Genomic DNA, 15,400 nt, shown 5'->3' on the forward strand with positions numbered 1-15,400 from the left:
CAGTGAATGATCTATTCTTAGTTTCAACATTTCTTAGGATTCTGCAACAAAGAGAGAAATAAAAAGTGACTCAAAGCAGGGCATCATCATTTGTTGCAGAGATTGTTGGGTTCCAAATGCGATTCCACTTTAAGAATGTTCTTAATGGGCCAATGCATAAAGGTTGGTATGAAATAGCATTTTGTTCCTTACTGCTTGAGGAGATCTTTCCACAAATTCTGTTTCAATCAGGGCACTACCAAGGGGAAGAAAAATGTTACCATTGGCATTTTACTGGTTGTACCCATTTGTATTCTTCAAATTTTATCTTTTGCTAGAGATCTCTCCATTTCTCTACTCACAAGATTTCCCAAACTTCTCTTCTGATACGTCCCCAGTAAAAATACTCGAAAAGCCCTGCAAAAAAGCAACAGAAGCAAAAAATATTCTCCAAATCAGTTTATATGATTCGCCAAAACTAACTCTTTGAAACACACATAAACACAAAACAGACAATGCTACCTCTATTATGTACATAAAGTCTTCTTTCTTATCAATACAAAAGCTTTAGCGTTTCATACATTTTTAAGGGCAAAAATCTGTTTTCTCCTGTCCTATTCTAATAAATCGTCTCATGTATTAGAGTTGCCTTCCCAGAAGAAAACATTTTCAGAGCTTTAGGGTACATCTGACACATGAATTACAAATTTTTGTCCATCTTTTAGGGTTACTAGGGCCTCTTGTCCCACAGGAAGGCTGAGTTCGATGGCGCTTTCGGCGACCTTGTCCTCCAACAATACCTGGATGAGCTGCAAGGGGGACCGGTTACAAGGAAAAGATAAAAAGAGAAGTTACGTGACTTCCTGTTGCAAGACCCACTATTTGAATTCCTCTACCCTGCCCTCACCCTACCTGACCAGTAGCTCCTGCATTTATTTATTGCATTTATTTACTGCATTTATTTATCCCACTACTACAGATCCCAGTTTCTCTGAGGACTGCTCAGGGCCCAGTGAGGACTTCAGAGAGGGAATCTCAACCCTGTGGTGGTGCAAGAGAGGAGCCGTGGAGGGTGAGGCAGGTGGGCCGTCTTTAGGAAAAGGAATGGGCCTGCAGCTGTTGGGGACCTTGACCCTGAGATCAAGCCAACACTCTCCCATTAAGGGCACGGGAGAGCGTGGATCTGTTGTGAAACTCAGGAAGAAACGTATGAAATGTCCGTGGAGCTCCATGTGGTTGTAACGCTCATCACTGTGGCTGCTTTCCAGATGGAGACCAATCCCTGTATTCTTGGCTCAAATTCCCACATAGATCCTCCCTCCACCATCCATCAAGCATGCCAGTACAGTAAATAAGATGGTGGGGGTGGGAACCATGATAATAGTCATTGGTTAATTTAACACTCAGCTGGGTAGTAAGAGGTTTGAGAGAATCACAGATTTCTGATGTTAGCTTAAGTGCCTGCTCTCGGCTAATACATCTAACTTCACTGAGTGCGTCTTCCTATCAGAGAAACAAGGATAATCTGCTTTCCTTCCCTTAGCTCCAATGGTACTTGGGAGATGAGCAAATCCTTGGACATGATTACTTTCAAACTGACAGAGATGTATTTTCTTGGTCTGGTTTCATCCATAACCCTCCAAGCCTCCATAATTCAATATATTTTGACAGAGACGGGCACATGACAACTTCAGATGCAAGATTAGTGAAAATATTTCTTACTCTTCCTCCCTAAATTTGACAATAACCATCAGCACCCAACCAGATGTTTTTCTTCTCTCAAAAAAATTGTTTGTAGCTCTGTCCTGGAGCTAGAGTCCTTTGTTTTTAAATATTTTTGCTATGCTTTAATCCTTGAGTACATGCCCTAAAGTGAAAACTGTGTAGTGTTTTTAAAAAAGAATATTTCTTATTTAATATCGGTGTGATTCTTTTTTTTTTTACTTTATTCTTAAACATTCCTTGGCACCTTCCTAGTTTGCACATTGCTAGAATGTGGAAGAGTGGCATATGGATACGGCAGTCCGGAATGCTGACTTAGGTTGTTATCATAGGTGCAGGGCGGCACTAAATTGTTCAACGAATGAGGCTGCCACAGATGTGCCGCTGGGGCGTTAATTCGTGGCAGATGATTGCAGATGGGACACAGAGAGTGTGCTTTTTTGTTGATGATGAGTGCAAATGCTGAATAATGAATGCAATAAAAATTAGGTGAGCGTAACTTTCTTTTCAGTGTTAGAGTGTTTAAGTCATTATAGCTAATTCAGCAGACATGCACAAACAGAGGCAGATTTAATTAATCTCTAATGCATATTACCTTGGATTATCTGACATTCATCTGCCTGTATTGCTTTATTATGTAGTTCAATTAAGTATTTAATGTCTTGCTCTATTGTTGCCACCAATTAAATATAGGTCAAGTCCCACTGCAATGAACTTCAGAGGTGCTAGAGGATTGGGTGGGGTGTCGGGAAAGGTGCTCAGGTTAGGAGGTTTCATTGGAGAATTAATAATAATGACTAATTGTTATGGGTACTTAACTATGTTCCAAGAATTTTACAATGATTGAATTATTGAAACTTCATAATAGCCCTACAGAATTAGATAGTATTATTCCCATTTTGTAGATAAAGAAACTGAGAAATAGATAAATGAAGCCATTTGCTCAAGGTTCTCAGCCTTGAAGTGGAAGATGGGGGAATCTGAATCCTGTCTAGGAAGTTACATACTAGACTGTCCACTTAATGTTCCCGAATCATCAGACTTGAAGGTATGTTTAATGTATTCCTGTCAATGCTTTTGGAATTAGAGCGCATGGCAGCGGCTTCTGGGGAGAGAGAGGGTGCTAGGAAGAGACACTTCTGTAAGGAGATCTATGAAGGTTTGAATCCCTGCTCTGTCAGTAACTAGTGAGGTGACCTTGGGAATGTTACTCAACCCTTCATGAGCCTCAGTTATGCTATCTGTGAACCGGGAGCAATGATGGTAAGTCTCGTTGTGTTGTTGAAATGATGCATTTACATGCCCAGCACAAAGTTTACTCCTGGTTACCCTGGTGACCAAGGGGCATGTCAAATTGCCTACAGTCCTAGCTCTCTCCCCAGCCAGTGAGTGGAGAGATGTGCACACTTGGAGCTGAATGTCCAGCACAATTCCTTGTCCTGCTAGGACTTCATAGAATGTTCCAGAGTGTACTCAGGTGGGTTTCCCACTGGGCAGCCCTTGCAAGGCCCTGTTGCCAGGACGGGGCATCTCATCCAGAGGGTTGGGTGCAGGGAAAGACATTCTCCCGGGCACAGCCTGGCCAACTGGTCCCTTCTTCAGGTCTAACAGGGCCATCTCTCTGCCAGCAGCCCTGAAATACCAGCTCATGAGCGATGCCCTGAGTGTCCCCAGCTGTTCCTTTCCTAATGGGGCCCAGCTCTCCTTGCCTCCACCATTGAGTCCCTGATTTGAGGCCAGTAGGTCACTATTTCATGCCTATCTGTCATGCCTGCTTCACATACACACTCACAGAGGAGGGGAGTTTCTTATTTAAAGGTACGCATCTGAATCTACCCCACCAACAGCATCAAAGACCACCGGATGTATGAACCTGCCATTGCAAGATAAGAAAACAAAGACCAAAACCAGAGAATTTGTAAACCTGACATGCATTTCTTTCACTCCGGCTCATATTATTTTTGTCTAATATGGTGTTCTGAGTAGTGCTCAATACCAGGGTTCTCTGTACTCTGGGGTACTTGGAACGAGGGTTTATTCGGGAAGGAAAGGTCCCTGGGAGGCTCTGGTTATTGTGAAGACTGTAGGGCATTGAACAGTTTCAGGCTGTGACTCATTCCCACGGTCAAGACCACGGTTAACTCAGGTGAAGGGCAACGCCCCTGCAGAGATCTCCTACTCGGCTCAACTCCTCATCTTCTCAAAAGGGGAAGGAAATTGAAGGTGCAAAAGAAATACTATGCAAAGTAGCTAAACGTCCAAACATGTGTATAGAAGTTTTAGAAATTAGCACTAAAACAGTTTTTTACACCAGGTGCCCTCCGCTACTCCAGGAAACGGACGAGTTTCAGTTGCTTGCTCTGGCAGTCTGGCTCCTCTTTCTGGAACTTAAGGTCCCCTCTCTGAACTTTGCAAGCTGTGTCCTATTCTCCTTGGGGCGTGGACCACCTTCCTCTGATCTTGTGTTGTGGGATAAGAATGGACTGGACATCAGGAAGGCTAGGCCTCCAATCTCCATTCCACTATTTACTTGCTGTGTGACTTTCTGCAAGTCACTTAGCTTCTCTGAGCCTCACTTACTTGAGCCATGGCATGAAAATGATAAGGGCAGATACTTTGCTGCATGGCTGTATGGCTTTGAGATAACGTATAACAAGGTTGTATAGTAGGTGTTAGATAAATAGCAATTCTTATTTTTGTATCTTTTAAGATGTACCCTAATTCCGTCTTTTCAAAATCCCAAATGCCAAGGTGGTTTCAGGGCTTGCCTCTTAGTTTAGTTGGCTCAGTTAGCCTAACTGCTGAGGAAAACAGAGGCAAGAGGAATGTAGCTTAAGCTAAATCTTACAGCTTGCAGCCCGTGGACAGACACCTGAAACATGCAGTGTGACCTTGTTCAATGAAGTCATGGCTGCCTTAGTGACTTAATGTTTATGTTTTATTACAGACTAACAGTAACCTCATCTTAACAGCAGCTAGCCCCTCAAGGTCCTGAAAATCTTGCTTCAAAATTCCCGAGACGTACCCTATCCCTAACCTCCACTAATTAAAAAGTATATAATCAGGGGCACCTGGGTGGCTTAGTCGGTTAAGCGTCCGACTTTCGCTTAGGTCATGATCTAGCAGTTCGTGGGTTCGAGCCCCGCATCGGGCTCTGTGCTGACTGCCAGCTCAGAGCCTGGAGCCTGTTTCAGTCTGTGACTCCCTCTCTCTCTGACCCTCCCCTGCTCACACTGTCTCTCTCTCTCTCCTAGAAATAAATAAAACATTAAAAAAAAATTAAAAAAAAAAAGTATATAATCAGTCATTCCTCACGATACCAGTGCAGCTCTTTCTGCCCATGGGTCCTGTCCCATGCTATAATAAAATCACCCTTTTGCACCAAAGATATCTTAGGAATTCTTTCTTCCAAATTTCATCACAACCATGCCTGGTAAGCTCTGGCAAGGCAAGACCCAGGCAATCCAAATATTCCACACCTCTACATGTGCCTGGTACATGTCAATGCACCACGAATGTTTGCTGACCAGTGATTAACAGGTAAACTACTAAAACCACCCCTGGTGAAAATCTCTTGAAGCAAAGATGAGTCTAGAACCGTGTATCATTGTTTGGACGGAGAGATCTTCATGGGTTTCCTAACCATGTGATAGTTCTTACTTCCCTTGCCAAGCTTGCCCCTGTGTCTATACCTTATCGCCCGTGTCAGTGTCCACCAGGAAGCCCAGGACCCTGAGAAACACACTGTTCACACCCATGGGACATCGGCTTTGGCCTATGTGCTCCAGCGTCACCCGATGTGGATCCACGCATGGGCTGTCATGCTCCTGAACTGGTGAAGAATCTGGAGGGTGGAAAGGTGCCTGGTCTGGTTGGACAAGAGGCTGGTCATCTGGTAGCACTTCTTCGAGATTTCCCATGTCGTCGTCATCCTCTTCCTCTTCAATGCATGACTGAAGTATATGAATCACATATTCCAGAAGCAGCAAATGAAACAGATGCCAGGAGCCTACACGGAAATAACAAGCCCGAATGAATAATTAGATAGACAGATGGACAAATAAACAGATCCCTGTGGAACTACCAACTTTTCTGGGGCTTTCAACTCCTGTGTACTGGGACCTTGTCACTCCTAGAGCAGATCCTGAGGGGCCCTGGGCAGGCATTCCATACCCATGAACCCCAGCCAAGGAGGCTTTGGTCAGAAAGCACCGAGAGCTAAACAGTCTGAGCCATGGAGGGGAACTTAAAAGCCATCCAGTGGGAGGTGGGAGAAAAGCAAATTCCACAAGAAAGAGATGCCACTCCCAGAGCTGGAAAATGTGCCCCTCGGCCTCCCGTGGTTGGCACGTGGGGCCCGTAAGGGACAGGATGGGAGATGCAGAAGCAGAGTGGGGAAGGGAGCCAGCTGCCCTTGGGAGGCTGGAAAGGGCTTGAAACGTAGCATTGCCTTTCCCTCCTTGCAGTCTGTGTGGCTGCATCTCCTGGTGAGAGAAGTGGGGGAGGGAAGCTGGCTGGCATTCTTTCATGAGGCTGCCAGGGCTGCCCTCAGGGAGACAGGCAGGGGAGACAGGAGGGCACGTGACTCAGCCGAACATTCCAAATCCCAAGGCCTTTGGTCCTCCAGAAAAGAAAAAGATAATTAACGTTCGGCTGAAAAGTGAGGTGGAGTAGGGTGGGGGAGGGGCATCTGGCTTACTGCTATCATTAAAAGATACTTTTTTAATGAAGGTAAAACCATGACTCTTTATAGAGATGTAAAATGAACGGGTGTCAAAGAGCTCGTGTGTCATTTATTAAAGAAGAAGTTAGTAAAATGTTGCAACTGGTTCAAAGAGAATTCAAAGCATTGACCATATATAGACAGTGAAGTATTTACACAAATTCAACAGACCTGTCCTCAGGGCAGTAATCAATGGCATCCCCCTGACACAGCTAGTTTGCATATTTCCCTGGAGGGTCATTTGCATTACCATCAGTTGGATACACGTTATAGAGTTGTAAAATAGCTCAAACACAATGAAAGACACAGATAACTGGGGACCAGGGCGCTCAACCTTTTTCAATGCCTTTTGTCCATTTCAAGCCAACTTCTGTCCATATCAAAGCCTTATCCAATATTTGTTTTTCCTTGAAGGATCTGGGTGAGATGGGATGGCTTGGCACCGCCTGGAATAAGCCTGACCAACCCCCCCCCCCCCCCCCCCCCCCCCCCCCGCCCATGTAACCATGTGAAGAGGAAAACTAGTGTAAATACTTTCTTGGGCTTCATACAGGGACCCAAAGAAGGTGTACTGGGGGAGGGGACGACAGCTTCAGGGCTGGGTTTCACTCCCTGACTGCCTGTGAGCCCTGCACCATCACTTTGTGCTGGGATAGTATTAGCATAAAGCAGTCATCTGGACTTCATTAAAGGGGAAAGTCTCATTACCAGTGGGTGTCACCTCCATGGCAGCAGACAGCAGCCACCCTCCAGAGGGTTGGCAACACTGGTCAACCATAGGGCTTGTCTCCTTTGCCTTGTGCCACCTGCTCTCCGCCAGGACATCTGGCAGCTCTCTGGAGCAGGGAATCCTCACCCCGATTAGTGTGCAGGCTCAGAGGGCTGGAGACTCTTTCCACTGCTGTATGCTCGGTGCCCAGGAAGGCGCTTGGGACTTTGTAGGAACACAATAAATAGCTGTTGTAGTGAATGATTCTTTCCATGGGGCTGGAGGGCTCAGAGGTGAATTTCCCTTCCAACAGTTCTCCTACACTCCATCTTTGCCATAGATGGGATGGACGTGACCTTCTCTGACAGAGAAAGACCATCCATTTGACCATCAATTGTTACTCATGAAATTTAAACACGGGAGCCCCAAAGAACCCATTTTTTTCTATCTCAGTTGGCTCCTTGGATGCTTTCCTCAACATGCCCCAAGCACAGAATTCAAAAACAAAGGCGGGGCACCTGGGTGGCTTAGTTGGTTGAGCGTCTGAGTATTAATCTAAGGGTCATGAGTTCAAGCCCCACATTGGGCTCTGTGTTCAGCTTGAAACCTACTTAAAACAAACCAAACCAAACAAACAAAAAATGAGGGGGAGCATGGTCTGTTTGATGGACTATCATGTTGCCATTAAAAAATGATTGTCATGGCTTTGTATGACTTTCTGTGTCTATGTTGTATTTTACTTTAAAAGGTGAAAAGGAGGTGGCTGGGTTCTATGTAGAACACGGAGAATACTTATGCTATGATAACAGTTTTAAAGGGTAGAATACAAAATGTTTTGTATTGTCCGACTTACCGAAACTATCTCTGTGGCAGAGGGTCATGGCTTTGCTCACAGTGGTAAGAAGGAAATTCCACCTTAGCTGGAAGCTGGCGGCCAGTCTGATAAACTCTTCTTTGTTTCTGCTTGGCTATTACATTTTTGTGAGGGAAAAAATGCTGGGGTTTATGACACAATCAAGAAGATCGTATTTTCCAGTGTGCACAGCTGTCATGCAGAGACATTCCCAAGTGGCTCAAGGAGGAGAAGAAGAAGAAATGATAGGGCAGGCAGGGAGGCAGAGGCACACTGGCCTATATCTGCTCTCGCGGCATCTCCTATGGAGATGATTCTAGGGCAGAGCCCTTTGAAGTTGGTGGAGAAGAGGAAACAGGGGGGAGTTGGCCTACATTTTTTTGTTTTAGCCCCATGAAAGAAGTCATTTGTGAAGCGTAACAGAGAAGTCCTGCAGGGGCAGCCTCGCTGAAGCCCACCTGGCAGCAGCCATTGAGAGAGATGGCGGCTGTTTTATCCTTGGCAAGTCGGACCATGTGAAAAAGAGGCACAGAATCCCGTAATAATGAAAGTAACAGCACAGATTTTGGAAAGCACAAAGCTGGCCACTGCATCATGTGAATGACCCAAGGACTGGCAGGTCCCCCCGTGGGGCCCACAGAGCCGAGGCCAGCTGACAGCCTGCATAGCACTGAACCAGGTGCGGGTGAGATGCCTCCACAGGCAGGCTGAGAAACTATCCAGACTGGGAGCTGCCTTGGGCCACACTTGCAATGAATTACACACCCATGGGATCATATGAATCTCGCATGCATATGTCCGAATGAATGCCCCGAAGCCTCCTAAGTCTCCTCTATATGTGGACCACCCACTGGCTTAGCCACATGTCTCTGAGGAGGAGATGCTGAGACTGTCTAGGAATGAAGGAATCCCCTTTCTCATCACTGCTGCTCTCCTTCCTCTGCCCTCCCTGGGACTCTGGGAACATATGAACCCCGCTCCCCTCCTGGCTTCTGGTCCCTCCCCCACCCCAGTCAGTGTTGCTGATCATCTAAAATGGGGCTCCTGGGAGGAGCCCTGCTCCACAGACACAAGGATACTTTTTAAAAGGATCAAGAGAAGTAGCTGCGGGTGACCGGCACTCTGCATAGACATTTAGATGTAAACCCTCAACAGTATGGAATATGCCTCCGCTTGCCACCCACGTGGCACCTCAGGTGCCCATGTTCAGAGATTGCTCCTGGGCCCGATCGGCACAAGAGCGGGGAGAACGAGCACGTGACCAGCTGAACATCTCCCTCCGCTAGCGAGCTGCCAGATGCTAACCACGGAAGCTCTTAGTCATCTCCCACATGCTCACGGCCTCACATTTTAACAGTCTGAGTATTTTATTGACAATAGTCTGTTTTTTATCAGCCAAGCTGCTTTACAAAAACAAGCCCTTCAAAGGCACACAATTACAAAAACACCATTTTTCTTACATGCCTCATTGATTGAAGGCTGAAGATACGGTGGTGGAGTCTTGGGAAACACAGCGTGTTACATGGTCTAACATAGGATGGGCCTCTCCGGCTGCTCTGAGGCAGGCCTGGTATTACTGGTTCAGAGGGCTCATCTTGCTTAAAGTCAGAGGTGGAGTGAATACCCAAAACAAGGAACAGAGGCTTGAAAGCTTCTGTGGGTGAAGCTTTCACGCGAATAAATGTCTCCACAGCATTGCAGCCCTAAATACGTTTACCACTGTTATAAATAAGCTTTGACAAAGCCCGACGGGGAGGGATAAAAGCCATACAGGATCTGGAATGATTATCACCCAGAAGGGAAGAACAGAAACAGACACCTGCCAAGGGTTAGGAATGACTTTCGAGTTCCTTCCTGAGTAGTGTTCTGGTTCCTCTCTATGAGGTGTGCGAGCCCAATGCCACCTGCAGTCTTCGTGACCTCAGGTATTGTCTGTGCCCTTTCTCTTTGACAGGGAGGACAGGCAAACGGACAAGAACAGGCAGGGCGGGAAAGGGGAGAGAAAAAAAAAAGTGAGGAGTGGCTTAAACAGAGAAAGCCCAAAGTCGTGTTCACGGTACAGGCCCTTTAAGTCTGCTCCAGAGATGGCTGCTGCTTCTTCCCTAGACAGATGCCCCTTTTCCATATGCTCATTCTGCTCAGGTCTCTCCTGCGGACATTGTTCCCTTAGCTTGTTTTAATCCTATTCACCTTCCACACCCCAGTTTAAATCCCACCTCCTTCGTCAAGGCCTTTCCTGACCTCCTCAGACTTCAGAGGAGAATGCGTCAAGCGGGGGCAGCTCTGGGCTGCCTTGTGTCGGTCTCGGTTTTAAATGTGCAGCCCCCACCTCCTCACCCACCACACACCATGGGCTGCTAGGGCAAGGGTGCTGTGGCTTTCTTGGACAGCATTCTCTGCTCTTACGGTGTGACTGTGGAAGCAGAGGGTGACAGCAACCAAGCCAGAGGACCCTCCCTGTTCAAGTAACACCCAAGTTTCAAGTTGACCAGAAGGATCAAGCCCATCCATATCCAAAACAGTTTGTCTTTCATTTTATGAAATCAAGCCTGACACTTTACTGAGAGCGTTCTGCAGAATACCCAGAACAGCACCATTCTTCCCAGAAAAAATCTCCTCTTCTTCTAGACACTCCTGCTTGGTGCATATATATACACTCATCCAAGCTCATCTGCATACACAGACACTCTCATCCGCATACCCATGCTCACCCTCCCACATGCTCACTCGCACACACACTCACCCGTGCTCACTCACACACACCTACTTACCCACCCCCACTCACCTGCACATACATGCTCACCTGCACACACACCTGAGCCCACACGTGCTCACCCAAGTGCACACGCTTACCCACAAACACCACACCTGCATGTGCCAGCCTCTGATTCCTGCCTTGCTACAGGGGTGAGACACCACTTCCCCATCTTTAACAACCACACGAGCACTGACACATTTCTGGCCCGAGAAAACTCTTTCATTTCATCAGGTCATGGGCACTGATGCTAAAATGTAACTGGAATGATCAACATCCCCTTCTTCCCTTTAAAAAAATATCATGGTACAAAACAGATGAACATAAGGGAAGGGAAGCAAAAAGAATACAAAAACAGGGAGGGGGCAAAACATAAGAGACTCTTAAATATAGAGAACAAAATGAGGGTTGCTGGAGGGGTTGTGGGTGAGGGGATGGGCTAAATGGGTGAGGGGCATGAAGGAAGACACTTGTGATGAGCACTGGGTCTTATCCAGAGGGGATGAATCACCGGTATCTACTCCTGAACTCATTATTGCACTATATGCTAACTAACTTGGATGTAAATTAAAAAAAATTTTTTTTTAAAAATCATGGTTTTATACCTGGAGGACAAATGCTTGGAGATTTGAAGACAGACAATTCAGGAATACGCTGAGGTCTGTGGATGTCCCCAGCAAAGAAATCAAACTGCTTAAACCTATAGACAAAAGAAACAAAAAGATTGTGAGCCAAGTAGCAGGATTTTACTGTAGGTATTTGTGTACAAGGTAACCTAGGGGACCACACTGGGAACAGTAGTTTAAAGGAACTCCCTGGGGCCTCACACCCCTTCTGAACACAAAGCATGAATTCTAAAGCTGGATTTGTCACCTCTGCGGTCAACTAGTTCAGAGTTATATGGTCTTGCCTCTAAGGAACCACCTCTGTCACTTGTGGAAATGGAGAAAATATTTTGAAATAATAACTACACCTTGTAATTATACAGAACCCAGCTAGAGGTGAGCTCATTGCATGATACAGACATGACATCACCTCCTTGCCATGTTCACAAAAGGGGTAGTTTACTAATGTCCTTGAAACTGGTGGTGGACATCAAAGCTGATGAGGGATGTGCTTTGCCTGGGGGTATAAACTCAGTTAGTACAGACTTGAAGGGCAGAGCCCCAGCACGTGTGACGTTGGGACTTGGCTCTCGCACCTGCACAGCCAGCACTTAGCAAAGAACGGCCTTCGGCTCTCTCACCTTTTTGAGTGTCTACTCCAGGTTGATTTCCAGAAAGAGATACCACGAAGCAACAACCACACTCATCTGTGCATTAATTCAACAAACATGTACTAGCACCGCCAGCCTGGCAGACCCTCAGGAGGGCCCTGGTGGAGTGTTCCCTTGGATGTTCCCCACCCCTGCAGGAAGAGGTGCGTGAGCAGATAAATTATAATACCGAAGAGTAAAGTAGGTTCTGTCTCTGTTAAGGATTCATAAACTAGTGATGGCCGGGCAGCCCCAAATATATCCCAAACGCTCTAGTAACACGAACTGCAGAAGGAACATTACATTGCATCTCCGTGTGCGTCTCCAGGTCAGCCGTGCTGCGTGAGCTACTCGGCAGGGTTTTCTTGGAAGTGTCCAAAGCACCTTGATTGATGATGGCGTGTAGATCCGACTTCAAAACGCTGACCCTCCTGTTGTTTTTCAATACCATTTTCATAGTCTAAAGAGAATGGGGAAGCATAATACTTCATTAAATCTTGGTATTTTACTTTTGCCTAATCCCCCCCTCCAAATGACCAAGACTTTTTGCTGAAGAGAAAGAGAGGTGGATTTGGGTATTATCCGTTTAAAACTGAATCCTAAATGACAACTGAAGTGTTTGAATTTCACACATTCTAGAACTGTCTTTATGAAAATCAGCATTCTGAGTGGTCTGCTCATAGCAGTCGGGGCTCTCGTGGCTCCTCCTCTCCCTGACTCTTCTCTGCACCCCACTCCATGAGCCTAAAGTACTCTAGAGAGGAACACAGCAGGTGACTGAGGTTCTGCAAGGGAAGTATGGCTCTGCGGAAGTGAGTATTGACTGGTTCCAGCAGGTGGCTGCAGGGACTCAGAAGCTATCCCTGTCCTTTCCTCTTGGAGGTGTGCGCAATGAACTCAGCCTCTGGGGTCTGATTTCCTCAGCTGGCCAAGGGGGCCAATCCAATCTGTTACAATTCTGGAGTCTGGGGGATTGTCATCCTCACACCAGGCTCAAGAGCAGGCACTAGGAGCACTTCCATCTCACTGAGGAGCCTGAGGGCACCTGGGGTGTTAGTCAAGCTTCCCAAGTAGAAGTGTTAATTAGATAAGATTCAGAGCAGGGTAGCTCCAGAACTTGCCATTTGGGTTGGGTTGGAATGAAGGCCTTGCTGTGGGGCCTTCACCAGTTGACCCAACCAGGAATAAGAAAGTACTGGAGAACTGGACAGGCTGTGAGCACGTAGGTGGGAAGAAGTCCTGAGGAGCTGTCTAGGGAGAGTTTGTGCTGGAGAGATGGAGAGGGTTAAGCTCCTGCTGAGCTGGGGCTGATCTGGAACACAGCAGCAGTCTAAGTGCTGTTCTGATCTGCTGTCCACAGGATTTCAGAACAGATTCCTGAGCGGCCCACACACAGGCTTATATAATCTTTCTTTCACCCCTTCTCTGCCTTCCTCTAACATTGAAACTGCACAATCAATCCAGCAGGGAGACCTGGCAGCCCAGACACAACAAATCCTTGGGAGCACACACTGGCCGAAGGGCTCCGTCTGCCTGTTCTAGGCTCTGCCATGATGCCCTTTCACCTCTGACCCTGACTGGCCCTGGTCTGCTCTTATGTGGGGTCGTCCCCTGGCTTTAGAACACTGACCTGCTAATTCTGCTTTTTCTCCTGCAGGAAGAATCTTTCTGAGGAGGGGAGCTGAGGGGTGGGCTTCTAGCTGAGTTTGGGGCCCACTAGGCCTTCCTAGTTAGTGGCCAGCAAGGTCCTCCTGGCTGTCCTCTGCCCTTTAAGTGGATGCACATGGCCTCCCTGCAAAGGCAGCTGCCACCTGCTCTTAGCGGATACTTGCAGCTTTCACTTTTCTCTTCAAGAAACTGCTTTGTTCCCTCCTGTCATTGGCTGAAACCTACCTTTGCCATGTTGGAAAGGTATGTCTTTCTTCTTAGTCTTTTGACAAACACAGTAACTTCTGTTAAGGACAACACACATGGCCATTACTGACAGTGTAGCTTCAGGGTCATATGTACACAGTGGGGAAGAGGAGGCATAGACAGATGCATGTCTACCTAGCAGGGTATAGCCACCTAAACTGCCCTCCACATGGGGAGGCCTCCACGCATCCTGGTCTTCCCACCACCCTCTGACCCTTTCCCAAATGGCTAGGAGAGGCTGACAGGGGCCACTGACTAAAACACCCCTGTGGCCTCACCCCTTCCCCTCAGTCCCCCCTCCCTTGTACCATAACATGATGTAATCCCAGCATCTGATATGCCGGCTCGAAGGAGTTGAGGATTTTTGCCTTGGAAGCTTGAGTTCCCCCAACTTTGTCATCTCTACAGTGCTCTCCTCAAAAAATGACCCAAGGAAAGAAAGGATGACAAGAGAAAACATAAAGGGGATGTGTGCATGTATTCATCTGACAGATATTTACGATGGATACGCGTGGCACGTTTGCTCCGTAAATGTTTGCTGGGTGTTTGCCAGGTTGTTGGATAAAGGAGGGCAGCCTCTACCCTCTCTGGGCTCACCCCCGATGATGGTTCACCACACCTGCAGACCCCCTCTCCACAGCAGGTAAGTGCTCCAGCAGAGCGAGAGCAGCACGGGGAAGGGAAGAACGAAGGAGCGGGGTGTGTGGTGGGTGCCAGGGGAAGGGAGAGGCCCATTTGGAAGAAGGTGTCAGGGATGGCTTCACTTAGAAGGTGCAAGTTAGGAGTTAGCGAGGGTGAGGGTTGGGGGGGGGGCGAAAGGGGATGGGGTTGGCAGTCTAGGCACAGACAGGAGCAGGAATAAGGGCCTTTTGGGGACAACTTGTCTTGTGTTGCTGAGGAGCACCCGTGGAGGGATGCCCTGGGGGGCTGGGGACAAAGATGAGGCCAGAGGCCAAGCTGAGAATGACTTTGCTGGCGCACATTCCAGGCAGCAGGGGCCATGGAAGGTTTTAATGGGTCAGATCACGGTGTGGAATGATCACTAGGTGTGGAGCGGAGTGTGACTGAGGGGGTGAGGCTGGAGGCAGGATGATCAACTAGCACGCTCTGGTGTAGGCTCTGGGAAGGACAGAAGGCACCTGGGGTTGGATTAAGGCTAGAGGTAAAGCCACCACAGCAAAGCCGGAGCGGGGCTTCATCTCCCCACTTTGTGGATCTTCTGCCACAGCAAGTGCCAGACCTCACATTCCCTGCAGCACCTCCCCCTGCTGATTCTTGGCTGGCAGCCATGGTCCCACGATCCAGGTGGGTCACACGGGATCAAGTTTCCCAGTGTGAGTACTGAACCCAGCAAGGGGTGCAGGGCCTGGGGGTTAAAATGAGACATAGTCCCATTCTGTGGGCACTCTGAGAAGGGAGCAAACAGTGTGCGAAGAAAGCAAGACTCAGCCCTGAGCAAGCTGGCCCAGGAAAAGGAGGGTCCTGGTGGG

At 47.6% G+C, this 15,400-nt stretch overlaps 1 protein-coding gene across 1 annotated transcript in view; it reads right to left on the minus strand.

Annotated features, from left to right (window-relative positions):
• Window positions 1–456: 456 nt before the first annotated feature.
• Window positions 457–15,400, minus strand: part of RFX8 (regulatory factor X8) — a 59,051-nt gene continuing 44,107 nt past the window's right edge. The window contains exons 10-15 of the mRNA XM_039253107.1: window positions 13,890–13,948; window positions 12,300–12,456; window positions 11,347–11,441; window positions 7,987–8,101; window positions 5,394–5,710; window positions 457–788 (exon numbers count right to left, since the gene is read on the minus strand). Coding sequence (XP_039109038.1) covers window positions 657–788; window positions 5,394–5,710; window positions 7,987–8,101; window positions 11,347–11,441; window positions 12,300–12,456; window positions 13,890–13,948 — 875 coding nt within the window. The 3' untranslated portion in view covers window positions 457–656. The remainder of the gene's footprint in view (window positions 789–5,393; window positions 5,711–7,986; window positions 8,102–11,346; window positions 11,442–12,299; window positions 12,457–13,889; window positions 13,949–15,400) is intronic.

The sequence above is a fragment of the Hyaena hyaena genome, unplaced genomic scaffold, assembly GCF_003009895.1.
Source record: "Hyaena hyaena isolate Hyena2069 unplaced genomic scaffold, ASM300989v1 scaffold_438, whole genome shotgun sequence".
Taxonomy (NCBI): domain Eukaryota; kingdom Metazoa; phylum Chordata; class Mammalia; order Carnivora; family Hyaenidae; genus Hyaena; species Hyaena hyaena.